Genomic DNA, 14,189 nt, shown 5'->3' with positions numbered 1-14,189 from the left:
TGACGTAGCTATATTGTTACACGTTTCGAAAGTTAAATTACGCGATGACATTCGACTTCTTGCACCATCTTTGTACATTTTTTATTAAAACAGGAATAGAATCTGTTTCAGTTGCGTAACTCGCTTCGTATATTTATTGGCGTATTTAAATACCTGAATATTAATTGTTTTACCACACCTTTGCAACTCATACACCGTGGGACAAAACTCTTGGTACAAATTGGGTCAGGGAGATTCTATGGCTCAAAATAAGACGAAAATAAAGAATTACCAAATCGTATCGAAAGTTTTATTTTCAAGAAAAATTCATTTGAAAATCAATTAGTACTCGTACACCTAAGTAATGATTGATTTTACGGATTTCACTACGGATCGTTACAGTGATTGTTTTTGTATGAAATACGATTTCAGACACTGTAAACGTTTGTAGTGGAATCCGTATACCATGAATTTTGACCCACGAATTGTATCCTGCATATATTACTAATTACTATGCCGTTTTACATTAATATTATCTATAATGAACATAACACAACACGAGAAATTGCAATCAATTTACATAGTATAAATGTAAGCAATATACATATATTGTTTGCGTTCCCAGAATGCGCGAAGTCGATTATTTATCGAAATAATAAAACTGATCTTACGTGTCAACATAAAATTGATTAGTAACAACAACTACAACAATTTAACACTTTGCCCGCCGGCGACTATCTCATTTCTTGGTAGAAAAATGCTATATTCAGTATTTTTTAAATATTAAAAGAACATCACTGCATACATTTGTTATCAAATAAATATTTTAATCTAAATATCAATTTTATTGGTTTTTATTCGTAGCATGTCGATATGGCCATAAATATCGAAGACAGTATTGGCAAATACATTTTCGTTGTCCCCAAAAATTTTCATTACAAAATATTCCGGTATTATGAATTTTTATGACTTGAAAATTTAGGTCAACTTGTATGAATTTACATCAATGAACTAAAAACTGTTTCTAGATAAGAATATAGCACCAAACGATTCGAAATGAATAATTCAAGGCAACTTTCCAGCATGGCTGACGTTTGTAGAGCAAAGTAACGCTGATGGTTGTACGTTATTATCTGTTTTCCGTCAATTTTACTAGTTTCTAACCAATTAGAACCGTTAATGTTTAGAAACACTAACGAGTAGAAATAACGAGTAATGGACAGACACGTTCGTTAAGTTGTACTAAATTACACACGTATCTAAAGAATTTTTCATGTCGGTAATTTTGCGAACGAACCCTTATACAAACAAATCTTATTCTAGATTTGAGATTTATTTTTCTATGAAGAACCATTCTCGCTTGTACCATAAACTTTAGTTCATTCGGTTGGCAGAAATATTTTATTTCATAACTATAGATAGGCGACAATATGACTGTAGTAAGATGAAAGAGTTAACACGTGTCTTAGATTCAGAAAAGTTAAATTTTTTCTGTTAGTAGATTTTACAAAGAAAAACTGTTTCTTTGTATTCTTTTGAAGCTGGCGGTAAACAGAAGTGGAAGATTTTAAACAGCGGGTGTTATCATCCAAGGAATAGTTAGAGTGCTTTCTTCAACAGACATTTAGACTTTTAACGATGTTTACCTACCGAAATAACACGAACAAACTTGTTATTCTTTTTTGCGCGAGTACCGTTCCAATATGTAGTGTTGATTTAATTGTTTGTTGGAACCGTGTATATTTTATATTGTTTCTCTTTCTTATCAACGTAATTATTATCTTGTATGGAAATATATTTTTACTTCGTGTGTTTTTCCTTTTTCTCTTCTCATTTCCTTATTGTTTATTATTTTATTGCATTCTTATTATATTGCTTCCAAAATTAAGTTAATAACAACATATAGCTGTATTTTATTTCTACACTTCAAACTTTTATTTTCGTTTTCTCGTTTCCTTCACTCAATACTGCATTATTTTTATCTTAATGTAGAGTACAATAAAGAACATTATTATTATTATATCATTACGTAACTTATGCATAAATTGACCGTCATAATTAAATCATTGTCGATCCAATTGGTGGATCTCTTGTTGTGTATATTCAACAGATATTTTAATTTTATTTCTTATTTGAATACACTTATCTTCATTTCTACGTTCCTAAAAAATGTCATTGTATTCTCTTTGTTTTAGCATACATTCTCGCTTTCTTCCAATAATTAATACTTAATGTATTTATTTAATATCGTATCAGCTTGAAAGCTATTAACGACTACATTGCGTCACTTTTGTTACATTCAATATAAATCGTTAACTAATTTACGATTGATATAATTTACCGATTACAGTGAGAATTACACGTAGAAGAATAATAAATAAATGATTTATTTTATTACTTTCAACTTTATTTTGTTGCTTAAATCGTTACACTGATCAATTAGCAAACATCGATATGTCAATTGTGGTTGCTTTATTTTGTTTACACAGATATCATAGTTTGTAAAAATCGAAAATTGAAAATTGTTTTATATAGACTACGTCATACTTAAATTTTATATTCTTCACACTTTTTCCAAAAATAAAAAATTGTACGAATGAATACACAAATACGCAAATAATGATTATTATTTCTAAAGACACCATTGTGCTTTACTTCAAACGAAACGAACACGATTTTCCACGACAGAGCTATCGACTGATCGATCGATGCTCGGTCATTTGTTCGATAGTATACGCATAATAGTAGGTTTCTGTGGATATTTCGCTAGTGTCTGATTTTCTTGTCAAGTTTGGATAAGTGTGCAATTACATGAACACCCATTCCTTTTATCACACCAATTAAACTGCCGTGCAATTGTTTCGTCGAGCAGCACTCCAATACCATTTTGACCATTTTGTCGAGTCGAGGAGCAGTAATCAAGAATGCCTATTATCATATCGACTAAATCATTGCGATAATAATATATATATATATATATTAATGATTTCTTATGCTTTACTAATGTTCCACTGAGTATACCTTTTACCATATCGACTAAACTGTCGTGATAATAATACTTTTGTACATGTTAGTAATTGTTAAGTTTACTAATGTAATCTTTACTAATGTTCCACCGAGTGAGTTGAAAATGGAGATGGGTAGCTGTTGACGAGACAGTTAAGTTACTTTCTAAATGTCAAAGAGATACGATGTTTCACTCTTTGTTCACTAATTTATATATCCGATGTCGGGCCATAGGCACAGTAAGGCTCGTTGTACGGTTACAATATCATTCTTTTCGAGAAACATCACATTCTAAGCGTTCGTATTTTCTGTGCTTCGAGGGCGAAATTCCGGGGTGTAGGATGACCCATTCGAAGCGATCTTCGATTTGCAACCGCTTTGAAGTGAATAGGGGTGCACGTTACGCGAGAGTAATGCGTCGACCATGACCAAAGGCGTCGGTGTGAAACAATTTCGATTAGTTTCGACACCTGGTTGGTGGTTTACCGCTGGAATACCCGTTTACATCAAACAGGGGTCTAGGAGTTTGATAAACAAAGTATACAAACCTTCGTTGTACTTCGCGGATTTCATAAGGTACATCAAAGGATTGTCTGCCTTTCAAACATTCTTTGCTGGTTTGTACTACGAACCAGTAGTGTGTAAGGTAGTGTGTTGTTATTCGTTGAATGGATACATGTTTAGTTACATAGGTATCGAATTGTTTGGTGTACGTGGGCAGCAGGTTGCAGCGGTGAAGCGTGAAACCCGACAGTGCGGTTTGCAAGGATTATTCCATGTGTGCCGTAGAATAATCTCTCTTCTGCATTGCATTCGTTTTTAACCCTTTGTGGTCTGCGTCAGTTTTGCTATTTCGTTCTAGCAGCTCCACGCACAATTCAACTCCTTCCATTCCATTATGAATATCTCCATATTTTATTAACGAAATCTAAATCTACGCTGATTTATAGATGTAATGTAAATAAAGCAATAATTTACAGAAATATCTTTTACGAATTATATGGAATTTTTAATTAGTCGCGACGCGGTACTTTTCAGGACATTTTTCAACATTACTCGACCATGGCTTTCTATGGACTTGTATGTTTTAGACATGCAGCACACTTGTCTCCTTTCTTCTCGCATTTTTTCCATTTAAAGAACTCAATTAAGAGAAACGAATTTTATATATTCCGTGTGAATGTGAAATAATTATATGCAATCTCCTGAACATTGTTGCTCATCAAAGAAAGATGGTCGTCGACTACTTTGTTCGTGACATCACTTTTAATTCTATGAGAATTTTCTGCAGAAATTTTTTAGTGCTCATTGGTTTTATAAATTTATTATAAAATTTTTTAAGTCCGAAAAACGTTTGTCAGCCTTATTTATCAACAAATTAGAATTCTCCTCTGTCGTTACCAGTAGATTTATGTATTATTTACAGTAATTGTGTCCTTACAAAATTGAAAGAAATATCGATCGAAAATATGGATATTACGTGTTACAATGATGTACGTATACCAACTAATGTTCCGCCCTTTGTTTCTCCACAAAAAAGTCCATTTTCTAGTTTTTTTTAGCGTGTAACGAAAAATGTATATTTTATGATATCATTATTCGAAAAGAATAAAAATAGCACCAAATTCCCATCTAAAGAAGCTACGAATTTAAAAAAATGAATCACCCATGTCCAACGAAACATTCAAGGAATAATTCATTACGAGCTTCTCTAACCAGACCAAACCATTAATTCTGATGTTCACCAACGGGTATTCGACCAAGTAAACGAATACTTCCAATGAAAATGCCCGCAAATCGCCTACAGGGAAGGAGTTCTCTTCCTCCTGAATAACGTTCAACCCCGGGTAAAGGTTAAGTGGACTTTTAGTTTAATGACACTAAAAAAGCTTAAGGAATTGAATTGGAAAATGTATGGTCATGTACCAAATTTCCCGGATCTAGTACCATCTGTCACAAGCTATCGAAATCACCAATTACGTTGTACAAGTGTATGTTGATTTAAATCCAAAAGACGTTTATAAATTAGAAATTGGATCGTTTGTAAATCGTTGGCAAGCGACAATATCTACCGTAGCAAATTATTCGATTAATTGAATAAATGTATATTCTTAAAAACTGTATACTCTTAAATAGTTTTATTTTCCATGGAATAAAAACTAAAGGGCTTTCTGCTTGATTCGATAGATCAGTGGTGTCAATCGTGCGGCCTGATTGCAGTAAAAGTTGAACTGCATTAAAATCAAGACTTAAGTCTCTAATATTCATTTAACGAAGATGTTAAATTTTAGACCCGATTCGAAGTTTGCTTTTGCATTTTGCTGAACGTGAAAAATATATGTAAAAAAGAAAGAGGCGAGAGGCAAGGGAAAAAATATATGGGAGGGACAATAATGATACAATGGTGAAACCATTTTATTTTTGATTCTTTATGAATGAAACAACTCTTATTACTGTATTTACGAGGATTGTCCGACTAAAATTAAATCAAATATGTAACAATTTGAATTATATTTATACAATATAATATATTTGAATCATATTATTACTTATTTAACGACTCAATAAATATCGCTTATATTATATATTAAAATTCATCAAATTATATCGTGTTTGATCTCATTTTAATTGGAAAAAATTTACAAACACTTTGGTAACAAATCTCATTCCTAAAGAACGAAAAATAAAAAATTTTCAATGTTTCAAGGGGAATATCTCTCACCCTGGTGATGAACAATAGACAGTTATCCTGAAGATCGTTTCTCGCAGTTATCCAACTTTTACTGTATTTGTTAAAATTTGTTTAATACCGCAAAACATGAATCTTCAAAATAATGATACAATATTATTTGAAACAAATTTTCTTTTAATGTGCGTATACCGTTTTATACGTAAATATATACTTTCGCTCAATTCCGTTGTAATTATTATTTTCTTTTCAATTATACGCACATATTTACTTGAAATACGATGGTGTACTGACTAAGATTGATATAACCGAAGAATGATCTTTCAAATATTTCTGACCATTGTAAAATAATTGTGCATCTGGGGTGCACATGGTAACAAAGTGCAAATTGGCCCTCGAGCCAAAATGAGTTTGACACGGTTGCAATAGATTAACATTAATTAATTTGAAATTATATTCAAGTTTAAATGGTCTCTGTACAGAATTGAGAAACGAAGGGGATAAAATGGCGATATAATGTCTCTCTGAGTGTGTTTACTGTTTTCCTAGATCACAGTTCGCAAGTATTAGTTAAAAAGGTGGTTACATTAAAAGAACAAAAATCTTTCAGATAAATTTTATAACAAATATAATTTTGTAACGTGGAAAATTATCGATGTTTCTTAAATCACCTACAGGTATCGATAAAATCTACCAGCAATTTAAAACGAAACGTCAATCATTCTTTATATGATAATTACTAAATTTGTACTTACCGAGTAACTAAACTATTACGTTAAATTAATTTAGAACCAACACACGGTAGTTTACCCATTTCTTTTTTTGGCGTTGTGATGGGTTAAGACGATTTTGTTTGTAATAAAGATAATAATTACAATTAACTCACCGACTAATCTTCGATTCGATGAAATCAGTGATCACGTGGGTATAGACTATGGTGAAAGGTTTCTAATAATCTAATAATCAGATTAGTTAGCGTAGGCATCTATACCGCTGTTTGTTTCACGATGATTGATTCGATAATTTGGTCGCGTATTGATTTTCCATAATCTGCGGTTCTCTTTCGCCACGAAACATATTAAACAACGATTAATCTTGGTCTCGTCAATATTTATTTTCATAATAAAATGGATATATATCTGCGTTCCGTGGACTAAAATTTCATTACACCTTCGATTAAGAGTATGACAAAAGGTTTTGAGTACGGTTTTCAAGTCAGAGCAGTGACATGGAACGTGAAATTGAAATTTTCATTATAAATTAGAAGCAGATACTTTTCTTTTGTATAAAATTTGCTTGTTAACACAACACCATACGGAGTTTAGCATTGAATATTATATCAGGAGTTATTCTTTTAAAACACCGATAACTCTTCTCTAGTGTTCAACTTCTGATGACCTTACTCACTCGTATGTAAAATTTTAATAAGTTTGCTTACCCATACATAATTTTTGGTTCGTAGTAACCAAATGTGAGGCAGCAATTTAATAATTAAAATATTGCCTTCAAAGTACTGTAAGCTTTAGTTATATTCGGCTAACGTTAAATAATTTGTGAAAAATAGCGTATCTTTTGTATTACATGTTATCGGGCGTTAAAAAATAAAATCAATCTTCTGTAAAACTATCCATGGTGTATTAATTGTTATAGGATACCTATCCATTACATAGTATATATTGGTATTGTTCGGTCGTTAAATCCTAGTACATTTTATATATACACTACCGCTCGAAAATTTGAAGTACACTTTTGATATTTACAAAAATTGAATTTTTTATACTCTGTACCGTAACACCGCAATTCTTTCGAATCAATCAGGTTGTAAATCCGATACGACAATATTGGATGTCACGTAGTAATTATTACACATTCTATATACATTGTACGTGTGTATTAAATACCCTCTGTGTATTCTCTAACGCGATGCACGATTTTTCGATCATTTGTAGCCATCTGACGAAAAAAGTTTCGAACAAGTGATCGATACTGAGTGCAAAAAAATAAACGACAATAATCCAAATTTTGAAATTAATTTATTTTCATGAGAAACCAAGGTCACCTTGTATTTTTCAAATAAGAGCAAATATCTTTTTCTCAACATATTATAGGAGGCACCAAGATGAATTTTAAAACGATCCAATATCATATTTTTATTAACACAATTCTGTGTTTACAGTAGTATAAATGGAATATTTAGCTTCTTATTGTATTCTAATTTTACACAGTCTGAACATATTTGACCTTGCATTACCGAATGTAAACATAGAATTAGAATTTTTTAAATATTGAATATCATAAAACAAATGAAAATTGAATATAAAAATCTATCCTTTCTCTTTATACATGTTTAAAGCTTATTCCGCTTTCCGCAATCTAATATTCTGCTCTTTCACAGAAGTTTGAAGCTATTGCTATAATTAGACCGGCTAGATTTCCATGCTGTAATTATCTCCGTTTGAATTTTCAATTATCCCATAACATCGCAACATTATAAAATTCTAATTCCACGTTTACATTCAACAGCTTAAGGTTAAATACATTTACATTGTCTGTAGGTAGAATACGAAGAACAATTACCGTAAAAATTCTATTAATAAAAATATAATATTATACGGTTCTTGAATTTGACTCAATGTCCCCTATAGTACGATGAAAAGAAGAAATCTATTCTATTACGTGAAAAAGCCAAGATGACCGTGCTTTCGCTGTGCAAACAAACACAAACTATTTTTGAAATTTGTATTATTGTTTTCTTTCTTCTGAAAAAATCGAAAAATATAAAACAATCTTAATCGTATTTACTATAAACAACGATATTATTAACGTGAAAATATTTCTGATATAACAGGCCCTGATGCGCATTTACGGGATGAAAATGAAAAAAATTTCCAACACCTCTTTTTCCTTCGGTTGGCTAATGGAAAGCGTTCACAAGACTGTAGCAATAAGTTTTCAAACTAGTTGAGTTTAACGGTTGAGCGTTGGCAGCAAATCGACCATAAAACGTGCATCGATTTTACGCCAAAAGTGCAGACAATTGAAACTCGAGAGAGCAAAAAGTTGCGCGTATAATTTCCATAGTAGTCGGTTTAACGACCGGTTTCAGATGCTGACCTATTAAGGCAAGCTGTGCATGCAATCAACTTTATATGCAATTTATTCAAAATAGACACCGAAGAAGAATTCACATTGCATTTCTAATTTGTTATCCGCAATAAATTCCACTTTGTCGCCTCGTACACTCCTCACCATGATTCGAAGATCGTTAACAATCTTACATCGATGGAATTGTTTTCAAAAATGCGGACAATCTTGCATCCACAAAATCGTGTCGAATTTCACCGATAGAAAATTTCGACTTTGAAACGTTGCGTATATTTCTTGACTGGAGAATTGTATGATCGATCTAATTTTACTTTGAGCCGAACAGAAAGTTAAATTAGGATCCAATTTTACTTTCAAGTGGATATCGAACGTTGATTAATTTAACATCGGCGCAGAGAGTATTTAACACGTGTATGGACTGAAGTTGTCACTGTTAATTGCATTAATGAATTCAATTAACATCCGAGTCTAAATATTCAACGTTAAATTCTGTATCTTAGGAATTTTCAACTTTCGAAGACATTTCTGTACAACTTGTTTTCCACGAATTACAAATATACAGGGTGTTCCATTTAAGTTTGCTCAATGAAAAATCTCGCGAACAATTAGTTAGAAAGTTATATGTGGAACGTGTCTTTCATGATTTCGAGGGAGGATGCAAATTATTAATTGTTTAATGCGTGGACGTTTTCAAGATTATTTCGAGACCAACTTGATTTTTTATATCGTAATCAATTTTTTCGTAAAATCTCTATTATTTAAGATATCGAAAGAAACATCCAAAAAATTGTTACACCGTTATATTTATAACAATGGAATGCAATTTTTCGTATTAGAACGTCATAATAGTCGCTGAAAACGATGACTATCACCTTTCCAACACTTATTAATGCATTTAATATGATTGATGCACAGATAATAAAGTTTCTTTCCTGATATTTCGCCAGACAGTACTGATTCGTTCTTTCGTATTTTCTGGAATGGTAGATAGATAAATCGTGATGTATCTTTTCTTATTAGGTCAGATGACACCACCGGTCAGAGAAATGGAGAGAAAATTCCTCATTGATTTATATTCGATCTCGGGCTCACTCGCAAGATATCACTTGACTTTAAAAATAATTCCTATGAAGTTCTTTGTGTAAGGATACTTTGTTTTGGTGGAACTTATGACGCTTTAAAATTCACTAAACACTACTTCAAACTGCGAAAAACTGAACGAATACTCACACCTGAATTGTATGCAACTGCATTTTACACACGAACTTCAATACTTTCGTTCGTAGCTGTTTTTCGTCGCGTTTATCTATTTCTTTCGTATACTACTGTCTCGAAAAAATTGTTCAACCACACAATAAAATGAACAACGTGATGAATACAAATTAACAATACAAATACAATAAACGAGCACAGAAATTAACAGCCTCGTCAGTATTTGATCTGAATTCAAGATAAATAAAAATCATTTGAATTTTTTGCAACCGTTAAGTATTTCATATTTAACTAACAATAAAGTAATAACTGCATAAATATGGTTAACGATACAATATTTCCAACCAGATTCTAGGTATTGGTAACTGTGAATACATACAAGTGAATAGTAAGATATCCTCTTGCAGAGCTTTAAGAAAATAGAATGTTTTCTCTGTTTATTCATTTTTTAACTAATTAAAAAAGTTGTTATTATTGAATACAAAATAAAGTGAACGAAAATTACTAGTTCTTCAAAAAGTAGTTCTTATTCGTACTTACCTGTACCCTACAACTTTTACATTGATTCATTATTCATAAATCGTAGCCAGAATTACTTTTCATTTATAATACAATATCACAGTAACAATAGAGAAGGGAATGTGAAATGTAAGATTAAAAAATTCACTATTTTGCTTGCAGAATTAAATTTTCTTCAACATTTAACTCGCACGTACAGTAAACGCTATTTCCGTTAATTAATGTACAGAGAGTGATGATCCTTATTTTTCGAATGAAATTTCAATTCCAAAATTCAATTGCGTCAAGAAAATCTGTCATGGTAAGTGGTGGGCGGTAACTAAACCTATTGGGGTGATCAGTTACGAAGTGGTTTGTCCATTGACACCATCGTTGAAGGGCGTTTGTTTTATGAATCAGTTTGAACTTCTGATGAGTCTGTGGTGGAGTGCGGTTCCCTACAGAGCAGTGGAAAACGAACGATTGCAGCAGCAATTTGTGGTTATTGGCTCTCCAGTTTTTGGCGTGAATTTTACGATTTGCTGGCCTTGCTCCTCTCTTTCGCTATCGCGTGCACCTTCTTTTTAACATATACATTATATATGTACCTCTTCGCCGCTTTGAATTGACTATTTAACAACCGTGTCACGAGTACATACTCATTCTCTGCAAACGAGACACGATATTCTATTTAGAATGATTAGAGACAAACAGAATTGGACGTTTTGTGTTCAAACGTACTTCATATGCAATTATCATATACGTAGCTGAATACTTAAATCATAGAATTATTTAATGCATAAATTAACAAAAATGTATGTTTCAATTCTTATGTCGTTACATCTTTGAATAGTTTTTGGCGGTTAATTTATTGGTCATTTGGAGCAATTATATTTGAAGAGAGCTTCATGCGCAAGACCAAAGTACTATAATAAATAGAAGCTCATTAATGCTCTGAAAGACTAATAAATGTAGTAGGTAGTTAAATTGTTCGATCGAATTGGACTCTGAAGCTTTAAACCTTTAAAATCATAGTTAATATTAAATTTCTTTTCTGTAAATGGAATAGTGGTGTAGTACTATAGTAATCTTCTACAAAATGTATACATAAATGTTTTCATTTTACGAAAATTGGTTATACAAAAATAATAATTTATTTTTCCGTGTGTGTTTTAGGACGAGAAAAATCAAATACTGACAACGAACGCGTGGCTGAAATTGGTAAGTGAAGATTAACAATGTCTGTATTTATTTAAGGTTAATAGCCAAAACGAATAGATAAAATCTAAAATGAAATTCATAATTTATTTCTTAGTATTTCGTTCTATTTAATGACTCTCAGATCTAGTAAAGAAGGTGGTAACACAATTTAATTCAAACGAAATGAAACTGCATGTAGTCGTTTCTTTTTTACAGTTTTTCAACCAGTTCCTAGAATTTTATTGTTCGGTCGTTTATCGTATACACAGAGTCAGGAACCGTTTCGCTAGAGGGATTAACAAACCATACCAGTCGCTGGGTATCCTAAATTGTAAAATCTGGGCAAATGGAATCTGCTAATTAATTCTACAATTTCTCCAATATTTTAGTATAATCTGCTTACGAATGATCATGTTCAATTTTAAACTCTCTTTCATCGAAGTAACTTAGATAACTAACTAATCAGACCTCAAGTTTAAGCTCTTCTCTAACAAGATAACTATTTGTAATCGAGAAACCTAAGCCAAATAATACCGAACGCTTGGAACCAATAGACACATTTATAGCACTATTCTCTAAATCTCTTCAAAAGTACGCAAACACAGTTTTAACATTCATTGTCCATACATTTACACAAACAAAGTTAATTTCGTGTAAAATAGTACTATTAAATTTACTCATTAAAACTTCAAACGTTCACACATATTTAATTAAACACTCGTACGCGTTATCGAGCATAAAATTTGACATACTAATTGATATTCTCTAGATCTCGTTAAACGCACATATATACGCGGTTTCTGACACCCATGCTTTACATATTTATACAAATAATGTTAGTTTTGTAAAAAATAATAATATTACCATTTTCGTTAACATTTTAAACATTTGATCAAATATAAGAGTTGATCGTGAAGAGTACATATATACTTGCATATACGATACCTAACGCATAAATTCTTTTAACACGATACTTCATCGAAATAACGTGTCTTATTAAACAATTATTAAAGTCACGTGTAAATAATTCTATATTTGTTTGTATTTTACATTTGTACGAAAATAATCATTACCGAGAGATTCGTGCAGGACATAAGCTATGTTGCTTCTGTTACGTGAAATAATATACATTAAAAATTACAATCATAAATGTACATCCACTTTTACCAGGCAGGTCGATATTATTTTTAATAAAAAGCTCGCGGGTGTTTTTAAACCGCTCAACATAAAAAAAAAAAAACTGCACAGCACTCGTTGATTCGAAGGTAATAAATAAAAAATATTCGTCGAAAGTCAGAGAAATCAGCTAAATAGAAAACTTTTAAACCATTACCGTCGAAACGGTTCGCATAACGTTCCGCATCGAAAAAACAGTTTGGCACGATAGTCGCACAAACGAGTATGCAAGTAGCGGTATTCCCGCTAAAAAATGAGAAATTTAAAATGAATCCTTTTTCCCTCTTTTGCGGCACGGGCTCGCTTACAGGAAATCAATATACGGTAACTAATACTTTCCTGTCACGGTTGCTATTCTCATTTCCATCGAGGTGGTAAAACGCTCCCGATAAAGAATGTATACCGTCACCTGGAACAGTCTATGTTACGAAATAAACTGTTGAAATAAATTGATTTCGCTAAACTAATTAAATTTAGGAAGACTTCGGAAATATTCTATCTTGATTCACCGACTCTATTCCTTCAATTGAATACACTTTGGAAACTTCTCGAAGCTTCGTCTGATATTCGAATAAAATTTAGGTTCACTCGAAAATTGTTTCTTTAAGATAAGTTGTGCTCACTTTAACTTTAACGATCATTATAGACTTCTTTCGAAACGTTCTATGAGGTTCGAATTAATCGAATTTGAATTATTTATGAAAACAGAAAAGATAATAACACAAATATAGAATAAATAAAAACTTACTAACCAACGATTCTTAAAGGGAATGGAACATTTTTCGGCGGAATATAATTGAAACAAAAAATTAATTTGAAATATAGTTTTGCGTTACGTCTCTTGAGAGTATTATTCGATTCCATAAATTATTATCTGTAAATACTAAATTTGCTGCAATACATTATAACATCTATATTTACTGTGTTTTAATATAAGATAACAACTTAGATACCGATAAAATAGTTATAATTAAACTAAACGAAAGTTGATCATTCAAGAAAGCAAAATAACCTATAAATAATTTGTAAATGTATTGGGTCAACTATGTGAGATAACTATATTTTAATTTATTCATTTGTAGTGAAGTAATTTGCGTCTGTTCGATATTGTTCTTCTGAAATCAACAATTCCATGAATGTAAATTCTTTGTAGCAATGTATAAGTATATGCAATTAATGGAACGAGAGAAAATATTTAGCACCGATGCATTGCATTAATCTAAAGGCAATACTACACGAGCGTTCAAAAGAAATGTCTGAAAGGAACGAAGTGAAGTACCCTTTCGAGTCTAACACAGTGTACTCGTCATTAATTACGTCTGAA

The 14,189-nt window shown here is 31.7% G+C and overlaps 1 protein-coding gene across 2 annotated transcripts in view; it reads left to right on the top strand.

Moving 5' to 3' along the window:
• Nachralpha6 (nicotinic acetylcholine receptor alpha6) overlaps positions 1–14,189 on the top strand; it is a 587,525-nt gene that overhangs the window by 195,856 nt on the left and 377,480 nt on the right. For both annotated transcript variants that reach the window (XM_076321147.1, XM_076321146.1), the window contains exon 4: positions 11,666–11,710. In XM_076321147.1, coding sequence (XP_076177262.1) covers positions 11,666–11,710 — 45 coding nt within the window. The remainder of the gene's footprint in view (positions 1–11,665; positions 11,711–14,189) is intronic.

Source organism: Ptiloglossa arizonensis, chromosome 9 (assembly GCF_051014685.1).
Source record: "Ptiloglossa arizonensis isolate GNS036 chromosome 9, iyPtiAriz1_principal, whole genome shotgun sequence".
In the NCBI taxonomy this organism is placed as follows: Eukaryota; Metazoa; Arthropoda; class Insecta; order Hymenoptera; family Colletidae; genus Ptiloglossa; species Ptiloglossa arizonensis.
Note: the sequence above shows the minus strand (reverse complement) of the source record. Positions and strands in the feature narration are given on the sequence as shown.